General features: G+C 44.2%; 1 protein-coding gene across 1 annotated transcript in view; it reads right to left on the reverse strand.

Moving 5' to 3' along the window:
• The window catches only part of MYOCD (myocardin), a 108,494-nt gene that overhangs the window by 51,280 nt on the left and 37,486 nt on the right, over window positions 1-19,728 (reverse strand). Inside the window, exons 2-5 of the mRNA XM_049638086.1 lie at window positions 14,054-14,119; window positions 4,554-4,609; window positions 3,050-3,125; window positions 28-189 (exon numbers count right to left, since the gene is read on the reverse strand). Coding sequence (XP_049494043.1) covers window positions 28-189; window positions 3,050-3,125; window positions 4,554-4,609; window positions 14,054-14,119 — 360 coding nt within the window. The remainder of the gene's footprint in view (window positions 1-27; window positions 190-3,049; window positions 3,126-4,553; window positions 4,610-14,053; window positions 14,120-19,728) is intronic.

Consider the following 19,728-nt stretch of genomic DNA (forward strand, 5'->3'; position numbering starts at 1 on the left):
GAGAAGCATGCCATGGGTTCTAAGTACCTTTTATGGCCTCTTTCACAGCAGAGTCCACGGGCAGTATGTTCTTCTCCACCAACTCCAGTGGCCCTGGCCGGAGAGCAATCTTTTCGTTGAGATCATCTGCAAGTCGGGCTCTCTTCAGCTTCATCTGAGCAGTTGGGATGGACCTCTCTGTAGTGGAGGCTAAGGGGTTGAAGCACAAAGAATCTGTTCTAGAATGTGACATTGTTTCTGGTTTGGGGGTTTTGCTTTTGTAAGTGAAACTCTGAGCCACATTAGGCTCTAATAATTTTCCAGTGCAATCATCATCACTTCACATGGATTAGCAGCAAAGACTAGATTCCTCCAAATAAAAGCAAATAGAGAGGCACAGAAGAGTTAGAGAAATGCATTTGGCGACAATTCTTTAAAAAAAAATGTGCGATTTGGTGATTCTGTGAACAGGCAATCCATGGGATCTACATTGCTTGCTGACCCTAAGCTGCAGCACTTGAATGCACATCCTGTCTATATATTGCCTGGCACAGAATAAGCCAGAAGCAAATATTACCTAGTAATGTAATTACTTGCAGTAGTAGGACTTCTTAAGGGGTTTAGATTTGGTGATGTTGTGATACTACCTGATTCAAATGTCAAAGTCAGTTGTCAAAGGAAAAAAAAGTCCCTTTGAAACAGTTACTTAATTAAACGGGGATCTTTAACACTGAATTTATCCAACAGGCAGTTTCTCATCATCTGAGGGTGACAAAGTTCACTAAGAAGACCTAAATCACCCCTATATTCCTCTTTTGGTTAGTCCCCAACTTATTTCTGTGTAAGAACTTGGAGGAGAATTTAGTCAACCGGTCATTGCTGTAAGGTAGAACTGTTAAGAGGCCATAAAAATTTGTACCTTTCCTCTCAACTCTGCAGTTTTAAAAGGGCAGATATTTACAGACCAGTCTTCCAGCCCTATTGTTCTGTTATTATCAACCTACTAACCCAGGCCTAGTGTCTGGTGGCTGATCTAGAAATCTCCATCCAGGAGCAGTCTAGGGATGCTGTATAGTTGTAACAGGTCAGATCTTGTCTAGAAGCCACATCTTCAATGCACCTGATGCAAGGTAGAGACTACATCAGTACTCCAAACCAAAGAACAGGTGCACTCGAGCCTCAGTCCTCTCCAAAACATCCCCTGATCCTTCCTTAGGTCATGGCAAGGACTTCTCACTGGATACCCTGCCTCAGGGATCTTTCTGATTGGTCCTACACATCAATGCAGGATTAATCTTCAGAAAACACTCCTCTCTCGCATCCCCCTGAATGATGTTCTTCTGTCTGTCAGTCTGGCTGTTATGTGAGTGGAGATTCTCCATTCCCAAAAGACTGTTCCAGCGACCCCGGTCCTCCCCCTTCTGTCCTGCATGTCTTAGTGGGTTCACCTTTGTACCTCTGCTTAGTTTCCTCGCCCTGGAGTGCTTCCTACCTTCTCCCTACCAGCAGCCGCCTACTCTTCGGGTCTCAGCACAAAGCCTCTCTACTTCCTCTGTTCTTACCTGCCTCTTTTGCTGTGACTGCTTCTAGCACTCATGGCCATGGCCCTTGACCTACTACTGCTTCTAGAACTAGACCATGAGCCTTGGGAAGGAGGGATCATTTTGTACCCCAGCAGATCCTTGGTGCTCTAGGCCGTTAATCCTCAATTTCTGAGAGGATCACATGGGAACCATTAAGGACATGCAACTGAACTGGGGGCCAGGACAGCTCACAGTTTCATTTAATTGAAGCCTGTGATGAGTTTGGGGCATCTGGGTGGCTTAGTCGGTTAGGTGTCTGACTCTTCATCTTAGCTCAGATCTTGATTTTGGGGTCGTGAGTTCAGGCCTCGTGTTGGAGCCTACTCTAAAAAATAAAGAGGGGTGCCTGGGTGGCTCAGCTGGTTAAACTTCTAACTTTGGTTCAGGTCATGATCTTGCGGTTCGTGGGTTTGAGCCCCACATCAGGCTTTGTGCTGACAGCTCAGAGCCTGGAGCCTGCTTCAGATTCTGTGTCTCCCTCTTTCTCTGCCCCTCCCCTGCTCATACTCTACCTGTCTCTCTCTCAAAAATAAATGAAACATTAAAAAATTTAAAAAAAGACAAGACCATGATGATGTAGCAAGTAACATTTCTCATGCTTTTTTTATTATAGTATTATTATGTACTCGTCCTCCCTAAGTATGGAGAATGCTAAAAAAAAAAAAGGTATATAAAAGACAGTGGAAGCACTGAGAAACTCTGTTTTTAATAGGTGGATGTCTTTCTTAACTATTTATACTTATTATTAGGGCTATGTTTTTGTTTTACACCCATAGTGGGGCTCGAACTCACAACCCTGAGATCAAGAGTCAAACGCTCCCCTGACTGAGCCAGCCAGGTGCCCCAGGGCTGTTTTTGTTTTTGTTGTTGTTGTTGTTGTTGTTGTTGTTGTTTTAATCACAGCTTTGAACTGTAAATACCATTTACATATGTTTTTTCATCCCTGAACCTGACCACAAATACAGTTTTGTTTCTGGTCTCTTTCACTCAACATCATCTTGGAAGACCTTTCTCATTAAATCATTTTTCTTTGAAAGCCTCGTTTGCAGTGGCTGCAAGGTATTCAATCACGCGGATGATGCAGAATTAATTCAGCCAATCCCCTAGAGTTGGACATTTCCATTTTCGATGTTCCAACATCTAAAGTAATCCCTGAATAAGCATCACTGTATATATCCAGTCTAGTGGATAGGCATGTCTAGTTAACATGCTAGAGATTTGTTACTGGCTAAAGAGCGGGCATGCTTTAGAGGAATCTGGTACATGGCGGGGAGAGACAGGCTCAGAGATGGCACAGTGGAGATTGGAGCCCAGCCTATACCTTCCTGATCAGACTGTCTAAGTGGCCCTAAAACAACTCAAATGACCACTCTGGAAGATCAGGGGACGCTTTCTAAGAGGGCTTCACAAACATATAAAGAAAAGGACTCTGGCACAATGGCCCACCATTCGATGGCATTCGGGTTAATGCTTGGGTGCAGCCTCACCTTGAAGTACGTGCATATTAACCACGTCCGCGCAGTCAGGCCTGTTTCTGACCTTGTGCTTCAGCGTGTCTTCAGTCTGCAAGCACAAACAAAGAACAAGTTCCACTGTGGACCTCAGACAGCCGAACTGCCTAGTTTTAGGCTTGACAAGAACCCCGATTTCTCTCGAAAGGGGAAGGCATTCCTCAGAACATGCAAATCTCCCCGGTCTCCTCCATTTTGATGCGGGAAGATTTACAAAAGCCTCTCTGGTCATTTCAGGATGGAAAAATTCAGTGAAGAGGTAAGAAGCCTGGGTCCACCCTCAGAGGCCAGGCAGGTATGTGTTAATAAAATAATAATAAAGCTCAGATGACACTAAGCTGCCTGTGTTATAGTCCATTCTATTCCAGGGACTCTTAAAACAGCCACAAAACTGACTATGGTTAGAGACGAAATGTAGCCTGAGTCCATCCAGTGTAACATGACAATGTATGCCCTCTCTCTTAGGACCCATGGAAATGTAAAGGCTGCTATTCAGAAGCACGGTGAGTTAGAAGGATGCCCAGAGATAATTTACTGAGTCCCACAGTCTTCTCGATGGTGGAGTTGTCTGTGGGGACAGTGTGGACTCTGGCAGGGCACACCCAGACCTCAGGCCCTGATTTCCAGTTCTGGGTTTTTATGCCACTCTATTGGATCTCCTATTTGCCCCCTGAGAGGGATCTAGCGATCACTCCAGTTCTGATCAAAGACAGCTGTTTTCCAGGGAACAGAGACCACAGCCTCTCCTGCACAACTTTAAAGAGGTACAGAGCTCTGCTCCTTTCTCCACCCACAAAGTAGCTGTGAGGCTAGGATAGGTGGACAAAGAAATCCCAGGACAAAGGCACGCCCCCCGCCCCTCCACCTCCCTGCGTTTCCTTCTCATACAGGGCTGATGCCGGCTAAATAGTATTAATTGTATTACTGATAAGGTCAGTTTGCAGAGATCTGCTATGAAGGTGCAACATATGTGCCAATTATGCCCCCTCCTGAATGTTAAAAAGAAAACCAAAAGAAACAAATAACAACAACAAAAAACCAGAAAGAAAGAGAAATAAACTCAATGCCTTTTGCCTTGAAGTCGCTGTAGGTCATCTCTGTACGCACAGCCTCTATCTTATCACTGAATTGGATTTTTAAAAATCCGATTGTTAGAAAGGACTATAAAAGGCTTTTGGAAACCTGACGTCTACAGCATCCTTGCAACATCAGAAAGACTGGAGACATGTTTTTGTTTTTGGGTTTTTTTGGAGACTTTTTTTAAGGTAACAAATAGTTTCAAAGCTAAATGTGGTTGATCACATTTCCAGTCTTGGGTACACAGGAGTAAGGTCCCCTACAGTGTGTGTGTGTGGGGGGGGGCAGGGCACGTATTAAGTTTACTGTGGAAATTCTACCTGCTTGAGCCAAAGCTCAGCACTCAGAGATCTATACCCTGGAGTCTAAGTTCAGAAAGAAGGGCAGCTTGCCAAAAAATTACCTTGTCACTATCCAAATGTTTTCTTTGCTCATGGAATTCAGTTGGGCTTTTCAGTGCTGCAACAGAAAGACAGAGATGTGAGCAGAGGCGGGCTGAGGACACCAAGCAGCAAGATGGTATCTGCCGGTGTGCTTGCGGAGCTGTGCACAGTATGGGCGTGAGCACCTTTATTAGGCCATAAGCGATCGGAGAGGAGAGAACCAGAGGATACCAGCTTCCTGGAAGTCACAGGATACAGAGGCAGGTGGAACCGAGGCCGAAGACAGGAGGAGCAGCAAAGGCAGGATGTGCAATAGAAAGAGAGGTGGGGGAGACAGAGCATTCGAGATCCTGAGGAAACACGGGGGCCTGTGGAAGACTAGGCAGAGAAGAGATGCTCCAGAGTGAGGGAGAGGGGTGGATGGGGTGACTAACGCCCTCTTTGATTTTGCTCTGCCCTTGAGTGCAAACGTCTGGGTAGAGGCTGCGGACCATGGCAGGTGCGTCCCAACCCATAGGAAGGGACACGTACTGTGGATAAGGTCGGTGACTGGTTGGACAGGAACATGCAACTGAGGGTGCTGAGTGAGAAGCACAGAATCAGACTTTGAGGGCTGGAAGGGACCCTGGAGATAATGAAATAAACTCTCACCCTGAACAAATGGGGCAATAGAAGTCCACAGAAATCGGATGACTTACCCAGGGTCACACAGTTAGGGCTAAGAGCCTAGGTCCTCTGACGACCTCACTTCTTTCAAGGCGTATCAACAAAATACGCCAAAGTAACAAAATATGCCAAAATATTAACACCCAGGAGACACAGGCACCGGTCAGGCAAAGCACATGGCAGCCTGGGCCCAATGCTGCCTCCATTCCTCCCTCTTGCTCCTGCTCACGATTTGAAAGCAGCTCTCCACCGTGATGGGGACTCTGTTTTGACTTAGCAAAGAAGTAGAACATCATTCAGCAAAATTCCGCATTTTTAAGGAGCTTTCCCGATCCCCAGAAACAATTGATAAGGAGCTGCACGCAACCACTGTTTGTAACAAGCGAGGAGCTTGGTCAGTGGTTACAGAACCACACTGAGTACTTTTCTGAACTGTTAAGTCTGGGCAAGCCAATGAATCGCATGATCCGGAGTTCTAATACTGCTCCCGCAGATGTCCACTCTTAAGTGGCAGGCAATGAAATCTTCTTCCAAGCTTTGGCCAGCTTAAAAAATTGGGCTTCTGGCCGGATTGGCACTTGGGGCTGTGTGTGTGTGTGTGTGTGTGTGTGTGTGTGTGTGTGTGATGCCTTGTTTGGTCTTTAAGGTCATGCTAAATCTGAGCAACATGTTCAGAAGGGCTCTCTGGACATCAAACAAATGGCACTGCAGTCCTGGCAACTGGTCAACCCCGTTATCGTCTATGGAGGGCACTGCTTGGGAAGCCACTAAGGCACGCTCCCTCTCAGTCTCCCTGCCTCACCTGGACATTAACAATGTTGACCAAAGGAACATGCTGAATCGCCCCAGCTGGCTAAGAATACTGGACAAGAGCACCCTCCTCACTTTGAGCAGAGATTAAGATGCTTCCCTTCTTATAGGAAAAGTAACAGAACGCGTTGCTTAAATATCACATTTCCCAATGATCTAACACCAATTTCTCTTTGCTGCTTTCACTCTTAAAATGGGCTTCTTTGCAAACTCTGCCATTTCACATGTCTCTCCCCCCCCCCCATTTGTCCCCACTCAGTAACTCTGGGAAATCATCTGGAGAAACGTGCTGTTCAACCACATCGCTCGTGCATTGCTTCTGATTCAGGTCTATTTGCCATCCTTTGAAAGGAGGCTCGTCTTTTTCTACATTTGATCATAGTTGCAATTTTATCTTGATGGAGTTCTGAAAACAACTCCTGTTTCCCCAGGTAACCAGATCTTGCAAGTCTGCTTGAAGTCCGGGGGGCCCTGGTGAATCTGTACGATCTCAATGGATAGGTCTTCACCTCCGCCCTATAGTCTGGCAGTCATCTAGGCATTACATATCGATGTTGGCCTAGTCACTTGTCTAATCCAGAAAGGAAATGATCTTTGTGTGGCTGTACTAAGTGGTTAAAAAGAATGAACACATCCTTCTCCTTAAGCAGCAGCCCTTATGGGAACAGTATGAATCTATCCTGAGATACCACTTACATTCCAAACTCGATTGGTTTTAATTGGGCTTAGGAATTAGGAGGAATTTATCTGGTTCTCTTGCTCCCAAGGCTCTTCAATTCCTATTAGCATAGCTTATTGAATGTTCTAAGAAACACTGCATTTCCTGTATCTTAGCTTTGGAGTGAGAGCTGTAATTCATCACTTCTTGGTGTTAACAACTCCCCCCGTGAAATGATCTGCACAGTCCGGGTCTCTGATGCCAGGAACACAAAGGTCTTCTGGAACCTTCTATCACAGGGTGGGAGATGCTATGTCCACTTGGCAAGGGCTTGGGAAGAAAGCCAAAGAGGTCCCTACACTGCATTTTACCACACGCTCTTCCCCTCAGGGCTTCAGAGATGTTATATGGGGTACTGGCTTGAGGTCACACCATGGAAAACTGTCCTGTCACGGTCCTGTGATTGACATTTGCTTTTTTCTGTGACTCAAGAGAATGTGCATTTTAGCCATTTCCCCTGAGGGCCAGAGAAAACCATATCACAACCCCCCAAGTCGACTCTTTGGAAAATAAATAAAGGACCTCTTGCTGCCAGCCCTGGGAATATCAAATGGCAAAATTTTGTTTTACAGGGACACTGACATTTAAGATTGAAAAGGAATTTGGATTTCTAAATTAAAAAAAAAACTAATAAGTCAATGTGATTTCAAATTAGAATACGGTTGTAAATTCAGTCAGCCGCATAGCTAACTCGTTCTCCCTGGAGGAAGATTAATCACTTCTCACAAGGGAATTCATGTTTTCGCCTTGGAGTTTGGTTACGGGCTATTCCTATTTCGGTCCTGTGGCTCCAGCTAATTTGGGTCAGCTGTGTGTATAAACATTTGCTTACTAAAGCTCAGAAAAAAAGGTCCTAAGAAAGGCCAGGCCCCCTGCTGTCCCCGGCTCTGGACTCTACAGGAGCCCAGGAACAGGAGAATGCAGGTCTTGGGGCCCCTGGGGAATCAGCTAAGGGAAGGGGCTGACTCTCCAGTACAAGGTGGGGGGGGGGGCTGATGTTGACAGCAGCTCATGGGGTCGCCCCCTCCCAGGCTTGCAGGACAGAACCCAGCTCCTCAGTGTTCCAGAGGAGGACGAAAATGCAGCCTCAAAGGGCTGGTGTCCTGGGACACCAGATGGAACAGTGGTTCTCAGCGTGTGGCCCCTGGATGGGCTGAAGAAATGCCAACCCTCAGGCCCCACCCAGACCCACAAAATCAGAACCTTAGGGGTGGACCCCAGGGATTCGTGTTTTAATGAGCCCTCCTTGCCAATGGCGATGTGCAAGTTTGAGAACCTTGGCTCTGGAGTTTGTAAGGCCAGTGTCTCCTGATCTAGGGTCTTTGGGAACACGGGAGTCCAACCAGGGAGTGACGAATTTCTGGGACCGATTTTCAGGATTTCAAGTAGCTGAAGAAGAGGGGTATGGGTGCCCAGAGAAAGGCCAATTGGGGCTGATGGAGCTGTCACTTTTCAATGTTGCTACCTAGGATCCTAACGGCATGCTTTTGAGATGGCTGTTCTCACCAAAGACCAGCCGTTCAGTTTAAATGCCACCAATTCATCAAAAACAGACGGATTCATAATTTACAAATTTAGGGTCCTTTGGGCGTGAGGGGGGCGGAGACAAAACAATTTGAAACACAGGATCCATGGCAGTGTGGAGTATAACCCAAGTCCTTTTGGGTGACCGAAAATTTGGGAACTACCCTTCCGGGCTCCATCCTTGCTTAGTCTCCTCAAACACGCCTGGGAGTCTTCCTGCTCTGTCTCCCACCTGTAAAATGGGCTTAGAAATGCTTCTGTTTGCCTCACTTTTAAAGACAAAGCGCATCGTGAATGGCTGTCTTCCTGAGATACGTGCTCTGCGTAAGTGATCATGCTTTGGAAATGACATTCCCTCTTTAGGTTGGCAATGCGCTGCCCATTTGGTATCAAAGGACAGTCTCAGGAGTCTGAAAATGCAGCTTCGTTACATTTAAGACCTGGCCACATGTTTGAGGCAGTTGAATGCACCATGCATGAATACTTTGGGGATTTCTCAGAAGACGACTGTGAAGACAAATTCAAAGGACGCCTGTCATCACCGGCTTACTGGTTTCCGAGGAACAAGGAACCAGAAAATGGGAGGGAAAAGAAAACATTTAGGGTTGTTGACCACCGCCCCCCCCCACCACCCTGTATGGGCTTGCCAGGAAAAGCCACAGTGCCTTTTCCTGACTCTTAATTTGACATGTTAGAAAGGAGAGAAGAGGCAGACAGATTAAAACCCTCGTGCCGTGTTCTGCTGAAACAGCCAACAGTGTGTGCTAGGGTGACGTAGGGAGAAGCCAAGTCAGAAGGATGCACTGAGAAGAGGAAGACACACTTTGCCCAGGCAACTTCTCAGAACTACCAAGAAGCTGCATGTGGTGTGGGTACAGGAGTTGCCCCAGTCATTCTCGCTGCTATTCAGGAAAGGCACCACAGAACTCAGGGATTTACCAGGGCTTTGCGGTAAGTATGAGGCTGCTGTGGCTGGAATTTAGTCTGCAAAACAAATAAAGGCAGCACCGTTCATAGACAGCTCATCGTATCTTTAAATCCATTTACAATGATCAGGTCATGGACCCAAGCTGCCCAGACATTTCATCCTGGCCGGCGGTGGCTTTCTCGGACTTTCCGTGGAGATGCCGCAGCCACTCGGGGCCACCCGTGTATGCGGTTCTCTTCAGCTCTGTATTCCGGGAGAATGGGCTCCTTGTTCCCTTCTCTCCCGCCTGGGTTCTTACAGATTAGCCCCACTTTACTAGCAGAGGGAGAGGGAAGGAGAAAGTAGTTCTTTCCTTCCGTCCTCGAAGATATTCAGTTCCATGCAGTGGTGCATGGTCGTCTGATATCGCTACTCTAAACAACCAAGCAGGGGTGATCTGGGGCCCCTTCCAGACAGTAAGCATCTGAAACAGAACTCGCGTCTGACTCCTCTGTGTTCCACAGGGCCCTCCTCACAGCAGATGGTCAAAATACTACTGAGCTGCCGTGATCATTCATCACACCTACCCCACAGAGCTCATCACCCTTCTGCACTGAGGCTTCCCAAGTGGTTGGAATAAGGTGGTGTTAAGACTCCACCCAGGAGAGTGATGCCCCAGGAAAAGAATGGTGATGGAGAAAATCTGCAGGAGAAATGGTGAACAGATCCAAGCCCCACAGGTCCACAGGGGAGGAGGTTGGCTCTGTCGTAAAGCTGTGAGAAAACAGAGAAGGTAGATGTCTTTTGCAGGCTTGACCCCCAAAAGGGTGGGGCATCGAGGTGCTCCCTTTGAATCCTGGTTGGTGGTGCGGCACCTGGGTGGCTCAGTCAGTTGGGCGTCTGACTTTGGCTTAGGTCATGATCTCGTGGTTCGTGGGGTGGAGCCCCCCCCCCGCCCCCCGCCCCCCGGTCAGGCTCTGTGCTGATTAACTCAGAGCCTGGAGCCTGCTTCAGATTCTGTGTCTCCCTCTCTCTCTCTGTCCCTCCCCTGCTAGTGCTGTCTCTGTCTGTCTGTCTCTCTCTCAAAATTAAAGAAACATTAAAAGAAAAAAAAATTGAATCCTGGTTGGTGGTGGCAAAGGAGACAACTTGAAATCTCCATTTGGAAAGGTGGGATTTTGGACAGGGTATTTCACAGAGATTTTATGACTATTTTGAAAACATGAATTCTATAATGGCATTTTAAATTGAAAGCAATCTTAGAATCTGGCCTGCGCCCTGCTCCCTGGTCTGAGAACCTCTTCCCACTGCTGAAAGTTGTCCTAGCAGTTCCGTGCCGGACTCGGAATTCTGCCTTTGTTGACTAAATTCAAGGAACAATGGGTTTCCGTTCATTCAAAGCATCTGAAGGGGAAAATCCCCAGACCCATAATGGACAAAAGGAATAAGTAAATGCTTAAGAGAAGTGATTCAGGGGGGTTATATAAAGAGAATGTGTCCCTGGGTGCTGTAGACTGTTTCTCAGCAACAAAACCTGCAGGATACGTGCCCAAGAAGAAGGAAGGAGTTAAATTCAATTCATTTGGACCAGTTTCACTAGTCAACGGAAAGTTACACGCGGCTCAGTTCATCGGAGTCAGTAGGGGGAGAAACCTTAGAATTTCATCAGCAACGTCATGTACAGCTGAAGCGAGATCTGCCACGGGGTGAATGCGGTGAAATTTGTCCTTCACTCTTGGTCACGGTGAGGCATAGGTGATGATGTAAAACCTGACGCCATTTTGTGAGAACCATTGGGTTTCCCTTGGCATGTTCACACACACGTATTTTTAATTTTCCCACATCCCGACTGAATCTTTTGGCCACAAAATGCTTGATGAGAGGAGCGTAAGTAGGTGCTTTTAAAGTTCAAGCAATTCCTTTTGAATATTTGAAGAAAGAGCTCTACGCAGGGACCAGGATGTATAGGTTCTGCCTCAGTTCTGTCACCATAGGAGTGGCATTGAGATTTAATCTAATATAAAACTTAAGACAAGGATAGCAGGTGTTTCTGTCGACCAGTTAAGAACAGTGACACTATATAGTAATGATGTAGGGACAGTGAATAGTTTGCTTGGCCATCAGCCTTCAATGTAGGTGACTTATGACAAGTTTTAAAACTTGGTGGGGGGGGAGGAGGATTGCAGTTATTTCAAATGTTATGGATACAGTGAGATTATATCAAATAATTATGTAAAAAACTCTACCTTAAATTCTACTTCTGTGAGTTTCCTACCACCAATCCCCCTAGAATCTTGAGTCTGTTCAAGGGACTGTCTTGCTCATTGTTGTCCCTACAGGGCCCAGCACACTACCCTGCACAAAGTCTGGTTCATAACAACATTTGTTGCATTGATTGAATCGATAGGACCCCGAGACCGTTGCCTCTTCTTTGCTTCCCGCGATCAGTTGCCTTTACACATGAACCGTTAGGTGCCAGAGAAAACACACGCTGCTCTGTGCTACATTTCGGTGGCATGTTTCATCTCTGACTGGATTGACAAAGCTAACCATCTCCGTCCCCAACCTCTCAGCAAGTGAAAGATATGTCTTGGGTCTAACTTCCTGAGAAGAGCTTAGTCGAGGTCTGTCCGGGTTGGGTGGGGCTGGCCGTGTGCACCTGTTGCGGGTTTGACATTTTTTCCACGGCAGAATCTATACCCTTAGGAAGCCTAGTTGAGGGGAGGTGGCTGACGACCATGGAAACCAGATGACATTTAATTAACCTTTATCATTTTGCTGAATGAGAAACAAAAAAAAATCATTTTGTTCTCATAGGATTTTCTCCCAGTAATTATCTTAATGGTTCAATGGACTAAGGATGCAAAATTTCCGTCGGGCGGTATTTCCTTAATACGCACATGATTTGGTTCTGGAAATCCTAGAGAACAAAATATCATATCGCCATCGAACCCTACTCCACAAAGGGACACTAAATTTACAAAACATACAGAGGTATTATTTTAAATTGCATCATAGGGTTCATTTCTACCTTTCCTAGGTGTTTTTTTTTTTCTTATGGATTTCCAAAGATTTAATCCCATAAACGTCAAAAAAAAAAAGATGGGGTACCTGGGTGGCTCAGTCGGTTAAGCGTCCGACTTCGGCTCAGGTCATGATCTCAGAGTTTGTGAGTTCGAGCCCTGTGTCAGGCTCTGTGCTGACAGCTCAGAGACTGGAGTCTGCTTCAGATTCTGTCTTTCCCTATCTCTCTCTCTCTCTCTCTCTCTGCCCATTCCCTGCTCACACATACTCTCTCTCAAAAATAAATAAGCATTTAAAAAATTTAAAAAAAAAAGAAAGGGGGAAATGAATTTATTCTTATCCAAATGCCAGTTGCAAGGCTCAGGCTCAGAGTATTTAAGCACATGACTCAAGCTTTAGATAAATAAGGTGTGAGCAGCTTAAGCAGACTGAAATGTACTGGGTCTCTCTACCCCATGTGCCTTTCCAGAATCAAAGAAAAGAAACACCGGCGAGGGAATAGATTATTTTCATACTACCCAACTAGACGTGTTCCTCGTATATCTGAGGGCATGAGTACAGATCGAGGCCTGCTGAGAGAGGATCCTGGCGGACCTACGCTCGTCCACAACCCACTCTTAGTGAGTAACTCTTCCAGATGAAGCATAACCACGTCACATCCTACACATTTGTAACAGGATTCCCCAAAACACTGGTCTGATCAGCTTTGAAAATGTAGTGATCTGCCCGGAAGTCTGCAGACTTTTGCGCTTTCCCGAGTTTTTAGTGCTTCTCCTCTTTAGTGGGCTCAGATGAAAAAGGCCAGTCAGATGTGGCCCCTCTGGGTTCTCAACTCGGTTGTACACCTTGTGTGAGCGGGCTTTAAATTGCAGGGTGAGCTGTTTCTTTTGTGCTCATTAGCAAACCTCTAAAAAAAAAAAAAAAAGGTGTTCTCTTGGAAGGTCACCTGTGGTTTACTGTCAGGAGGGCTGAGCCATTAACAAAGAGCTATTTTTGAATTACAAAGGAAAAGGCTTGAAAAATTCTCAGTTCTCATCTGGCTCAGAGGCACAGACTATACTTATATATACTACTTTCAGACCTTGGGTCATAGGGCTCTGTATGACGACCGCAGGAGATTTTATCCAGGCCAAACTGGCTGCTTGTGAGAGGCTGAACTCTGAAGTCGTAGTCATGACGAGTCTGGATTTCTGCGGGAGTCATTATGGGTTTTGATTTTTAACTTTTGTTGGGGAAGAAAGTTACAAAGCATGACCTAAAGGGGCTTGAACCGGGACTTCATTCATTCAGGGAGGTCTTCTGTCTCTTTATAGATAATCAAGAGTTGGCTTTAATTGCTTACTTGGTGGGAAAATTTAAATCTATCTACTAAAAAAGATAATGACAATCCTCCTTCTTGGACCCAATTTGTGTCCAGTAATTCAATATTATACTATTTATGCTAGAGTGTCATTACTTCTCAGCCTTCCTTGATGGTATTCAATTAATTGTGGACTCAGGTACCCCAAATAGGACTGAGGTGAGAAGAGGGATAAGTGATGGATGCCTCTGGAAAGAGTGGTGATTTACATCCTATTCTAAAAGGAAGAGAAGGGTGAAGGGGGCCCACAGGGAATTGTACTTACTCTAAAAACAAACCCATCAACTGGAATTTTAGGTACAACCTATAGCATTAAAGGGAAGCCCTTGTAGGTGAGTAGTGTCTGGGGCAAAGCATCCAAGGTCTGGAGTTTCTGCAGACATAGCGTCTATGAGGATCTGGGGAGACCCATGTGTTGGCTTAGGTTCAAGGACCTCTGAGGTGCTTTCCAGCTCCCAAATTGTACGCCCCCATAGTAACAGGTCAGCGAACAAGAGATAGGGCTACTCACGTGGTGTTATGCCTTGGTTAGCAAGTTGTTCCTGGGTCCTTCTCTGTTGAAGTCGTAACTGCAAAACTTAGAAAACAAAGTGTTCGTTTGTAAGTTGGGCCGCGTGTGATTATAGTCATTTATATTCACATTGTAATTTTTGCCCAGCTCTTCTCATTTCATTTTTAGACCAGTCTCGAACGTTTGTGTCAACTACGTTTGTGTTTCTGTGGCAGACGTGGAGAAAGAAAAAACTGAGAGATGCCAAGCGGGTTGCAGGGATTTGCAGGAAGTCTGTGACAAGCTAGGGCTGGAACACCCGTGCCCTCTTTGAAGTGAATGTTGTTCTCACAGCCCTAGGCTCACTCGCTCCTCCTTATTAGCCACTTGGGGGGATAAACACCACCCAGTTCTGCTGGGAATTTGCCTATGCTTTCGAAAGGGAGCCAGCGTGAAGAAAGCGTAGGCCTTGGGGTCTCATATGGGTTCAAATCTCATCTCTAGCGCCTTCAAAAGGCAGGTAATCCTGGGCAAGCTGCTTACCCTTTCTGATACTCACTTTCCTCATCTGTAAATGGGAACGATGTGTTCCTGAAGGTGTTGCTATAAAGTCCGATAAGCAATAAACGCAAGTTGCTTAGCCGAGTGCTTGGCACACAATAGTTCATCAATAAACAGTGGTATTATGTGCATCTGGGATCCATTTGGAATTTCAAAGATAGGCTATTAGAGTCATGCTTTGCTTAGAAGAAATAAAACACTGTAAACTGTCCAAACTTTGTATTATAAACATTTATGTTGCTATCCATAGCGCAAATAGATTATATATATCACACACAATATACATGTAAATAGTAAAAAAAAAAAAAAAAAAAAAAAAAAAAAGACTATATGTAAAATTGTGAGTGTAGCATTTGTGATTTTCTCCTCTGCTCTCCCCCCTCTCCCCCTGAAAAATTCTACCTTTGGACACTTGGCCTCTCCCTCATGGAGAGTCCATTTTCTCAGGGAGACTCTAAGTTTACCATCTTGGCTCCTGGGTTTGAGTGGCTCAGAATAAGGATAGAAAGAGCAACAGTTTGTAAAAAAGAGGGACTGGTCTAATCAACATGTAATGAAAAGAGAGAAGGAGAGAACTGTTTGAGGAAGAGAAAATGAGAATGGAGACAAGATCAAAAACAGGAAGGCTATGTGGACTGACTTTCAAGTTTATTTAGTATCTCAGAGTGAGGCTTCAGAGAAAATGTAGTCACAAGATCTCCTGAATGTCAGCGTAATGGGGAAAGATGATTTTTTAAAGTGCTGTCATGGTTTTGAATTGGATCATCAACCTTCTTCGAGAGAGATCGATGCTGTTGAATTAGTTTTAATTACTTTCAGTTGCTAGACTGTGTTTCATTGAATAGCCTCATCTGACTCGGAGTTAGGACTGGACAATAAAGAAGACAAAATTATGTTACTTTGCAGGTAAATGAAAACGATACGAGACTTTGTTATTTAAGCCCTCCTTCGGAACAACCCTCCCACCAATAAAAACTGTAAGCTCTGAACAAAATATGAGAAATAACCACCTGGGGATTCTGAATAGGAAACAAAATCATGTAGGGTATAGAGGGAAGTTGAAACTTGGGAGAGGTGACTTCCATGGGGGTGAGCTTCCTACTTGGGGGACAACTGAGAGTGACCTGGAGTCATGAAGTAGCAGGTCAAAAGCAACTAAAACTCTCACAGAAAACCTACTCATCTTTCTGGCCCGAGGACTCAGGGAAAGGAAAGCAGACAACCATGGCTGAGCACCATAGATTGAGGAAGACACCATGTACGGGAGAGAGCTGGAAAAGGGAGGGATCCCTTGACTATGTGTATGGACCCTCACAAGTTTCAATCTGGTCCTTTAATGAAGTTTCCATGGGGCAGACTCAAAGCAGCACGGCAAAGGTTTAAAATCAAAGTGAAACTTGAACCTCTGTGCACACAGGCAAAAAAGGACTTAACGCTCGAATATTCAGGGTTAATTTTGTGCTCAAACCAAACAGAAAGAAATCACCAGTCTCCAGAGGATTGTGAAAGAACTCAAGGGTTTATGTAATACAAGACAGAACGTCCAGAATACAATCCAAAATTACTTTACACACAAGGAACCAGGAAAATGTGACTCATTTTAAATAGAAAAGACCATTAGCTGATGCTAGCCTTGAGACGACCCACATGTTGGAATTATCCTACAAGTACTTTAAAGTAGTTATTTTCAACTATGTTCAATGAAGTAAAAGAAAACATGCTTGAAATGAATGGAATGACAGGATATCTCAGCAGCAAAATAGCCACATAAAAAGAAACCAAATAAAAATTAAAACGTAATGGTAGGATATCTATACTCTAAATAATAATAATAGTAAATGCTAATAAATATAAATATACTCTAATAATAATAAATCCATGGATGAGCTTATTAATAAAAGAATAAATATCAGAGGAATGAATCAGTAAACTTGAAAATAGACCAAACTTACGAAGAGAGAGAAAAATGATGGGAAAAAAACGGACATACAGATAGCCCCACGGATCTGTGCAACAATATCAAAAAATCTAACATCAGTTAATTAGAGTCCCAGAAAGAGTGCAGAGAAATAACTAATAGCCCAAACATCCCAAATTTCATGAAAGACATAAATTCACAGATTCCAAAAAAGTCAACAAACCCCACACCAGCCATATTCACAGAAAACCACACTTAGACACATCACAATCCAATGGCTGAAAACCTAAGAAAGAGGAAATCTTAAAAGTATCTAGGGAAAACCAACACATTATATAAAGGGAAACACCGATTCTCATCAGAAACTATGGAGGCCAGAAGATAAAACAAAAACAAAATGCAAAACAGAAAACAAATGTCAACTCCAAAGAGAAAATGTCCTCTAGAAATGAAGGTAAAATAAAGATGTGTTCAGGTAAAGGAAAAGGTCATTTGTTGCCAGCAGATTTTGCTACAAGAAATGCTTAAGGAGGGGCGCCTGGATGGCTCAGTTGGTTAAGTGTCTTACTTTGGCTCAGGTCATGATCTCATGGTTGGTTTCATGTGTTCAAGTCCCGTTTTGGTCTCTGTGCTGACAGCTTGGAGCCTGAAGCCTGCTTCAGATTCTGTGTCTCCCTCTCTATGCCCCTGCCCTGCTAGTGTGCTCGCTCGCTCTCTCTCTCTCTCAAAAAAAAAAAAAAAAAAAAGAGTAAATAAACATTTAAAAAAAGAAAAAAGAGGGGCACCTGGGTGGCTTAGTAGGTTAAGCATCCAACTTTGGCTCAGGTCATGATCTCACAGTTTGTGAATTAGAGCCCTGCATCGGGATCATGGTTTGTGAGTTCGAGCCCCGCATCAGGCTCTGTGCTGACAGCTCAGAGCCTGAAGCCTGCTTCAGATTCTGGGTCTCTTCTTCTCTCTGCCCTTCCCATGCTCATGCTGTCTCTCAATAATAATAATGTTAAAAAAATTAAAAAAAAAAGAAAGCTAGACAGGTTAGGGGTGCCTGGGTGGCTCAGTGGGTCAAGCATCTGACTCTTGATTTTGGCTCATGTCTTGATCTCATGGTTAGTGGGATTGAGCCCCACGTTGGGCTCTGTGCTGGCAGCATAGAGTCTGCTTGGGATTCTCTCCTCCCTCTCTCTTTGCCCCTCTCCCACTTGTATGTGCGCTCTCTCTCTCTCTCAAAATAAATAGACATTTTAAAAAAATGATACACAGGCTGTATCAATATCAGATAAAAAAAAGACTTCAAGTCAAGGAGTATTATCAGAGATAAAGAAGGGACATTTTATAATCATAAAAGGGACAATTCATCCGAAGACCTAGCCACTATAAATGGATAGGCATCAGGGGCACCTGAGTGGCTCAGTCGGTTAAGTGTCTGACTTTGGCTCAGGTCATGATCTCACAGTTTGTGAGTTCGACCTTGCATCGGGCTCTGTGCAGACAGCTCAGAGCCTGGAGCCTGCTTCAGATTCTGTGTCTCCCTCTCTCTCTCTGCCCCTCCCCAACTCACACTCTGCCTCTCTCTCTCTCTCTCTCAAAAAAAAAATAAACATTAAAAAAAAATGGATAAACATCTAATAAAATCCTCAAATGAAGTAAAAACTGACATTATTAGAGGGATAAATAGACAATTTCAAAATCATAGTAGGATATTTTAGGGTCCCCCTCTCAACATTTTATAGAATAGATTTAAAAAAAATCACTGATGACATTGAGATTTGAACAATTATCAATCATCTTGACTTAATTGGTATTTATAGAGCACGGTGTTCAATAACTTAAAGTTTATTTATTTATTTATTTATATTTATTTATTTATTTATTTATTTATTTATTTAGAGGGACAGAGAGAGAGGGAGAGAGAGATTACAAGCAGGCTCTGCACTGTCAGCGTGGAGTCTGATGCGGGGCTGGAACCCATGAACCGCAAGATCGCGACCTGAGCCAAAACCAACAGTCAGTCGCTTAACCCACTGAGCCACCCAGGTGCCCCTAAATTTAACATTCTTTTAAGGTTCACATGGTACATTCACCAAGATAGACTAGGCCACAAAACAAGTCTCAATAAACTTTTTTAAAAGTTTAAACTCATATAGAGTATGTTCTCTGATCACATTGGAATTAGTCAGAAATCAAAAGCAATATGCTACTTAGGAAAATATTTGGCAGCATACTTCTAAGTAATTCATAGATGAAAGAAGAAATCACAAGGGAAATTGGAAACATTTTTAATTGAATGATGATACCTATACAATATACAATTTATGGGATACAGCTAACACAGTGCTTCGAGGGAAATTTAAGAGTTTTAAGTGCTTATGTTAGACAAGAAGAAAGATTTAAGATAAATGACCTAAGATACTACCTAATAAGCTAAAAGAACGTTCAAGGTAATTGAAAGGAAGAAAGTATTGGAGCAGCAAAATAGAAACCAGACAAGAACATAGAAAATCAACTAAGCCAAAAGTTGATTCTTTGCAAAGACCAACAAAATTGGAAAAACCCCTAGCTAGATTCATCCGTAAAAAAGAGAGAAAGAATACATTTTACCAATATCAGGAATAAAAAAGATGGGTTATCACTACAGACCTAAAAGGATACTAAAGGATTAAAAAGGAAAATAGAAGAATATCATTAACGATTTTGTGATGGGGCACCTGGGTGGCTTAGTCGGTTGAGCGTCCGACTTCAGCTCAGGTCATTATCTCACAGTTCGTGAGTTCGAGCCCCACGTTGGACTCTGTGCTGACAGCTCGGAGCCTGCTTTGGATCCTCTGTCCCCCTCTCTCTCTGCCCTTCCTCTGCTCATGGTCTCTCAAAAATCAATAAACATTAAAAAAATTTGGGGGGTCACCTGGGTGGCTCAGTTGGCTAAGCATCTGACTTTGGCTCAGGTCATGATCTCCAGGTTCCTGAGTTTGAGCCCCACATTGGGATCTGTGCTGACAGTGCAGAGCCTGCTTGGGATTCTCTCTCTCTCCCTCTGTTTCGTTCCCTCCCCTACTTGCACGCACTCTCTCAAAATAAATAAACTTAAAAAAGATTCTAAAAAGAGAATTTTTGTGCCAATATATTTGACAACTTAAAAAACATTTTTTAAATGTTTATTCATTTTTTGAGAGACAGAGAGAGACAGAACACAAGCAGGGGAGGGGCAGAGAGAGAGGGA

This window comes from Panthera uncia, chromosome E1 (genome assembly GCF_023721935.1).
Source record: "Panthera uncia isolate 11264 chromosome E1, Puncia_PCG_1.0, whole genome shotgun sequence".
Taxonomy (NCBI): Eukaryota; Metazoa; Chordata; class Mammalia; order Carnivora; family Felidae; genus Panthera; species Panthera uncia.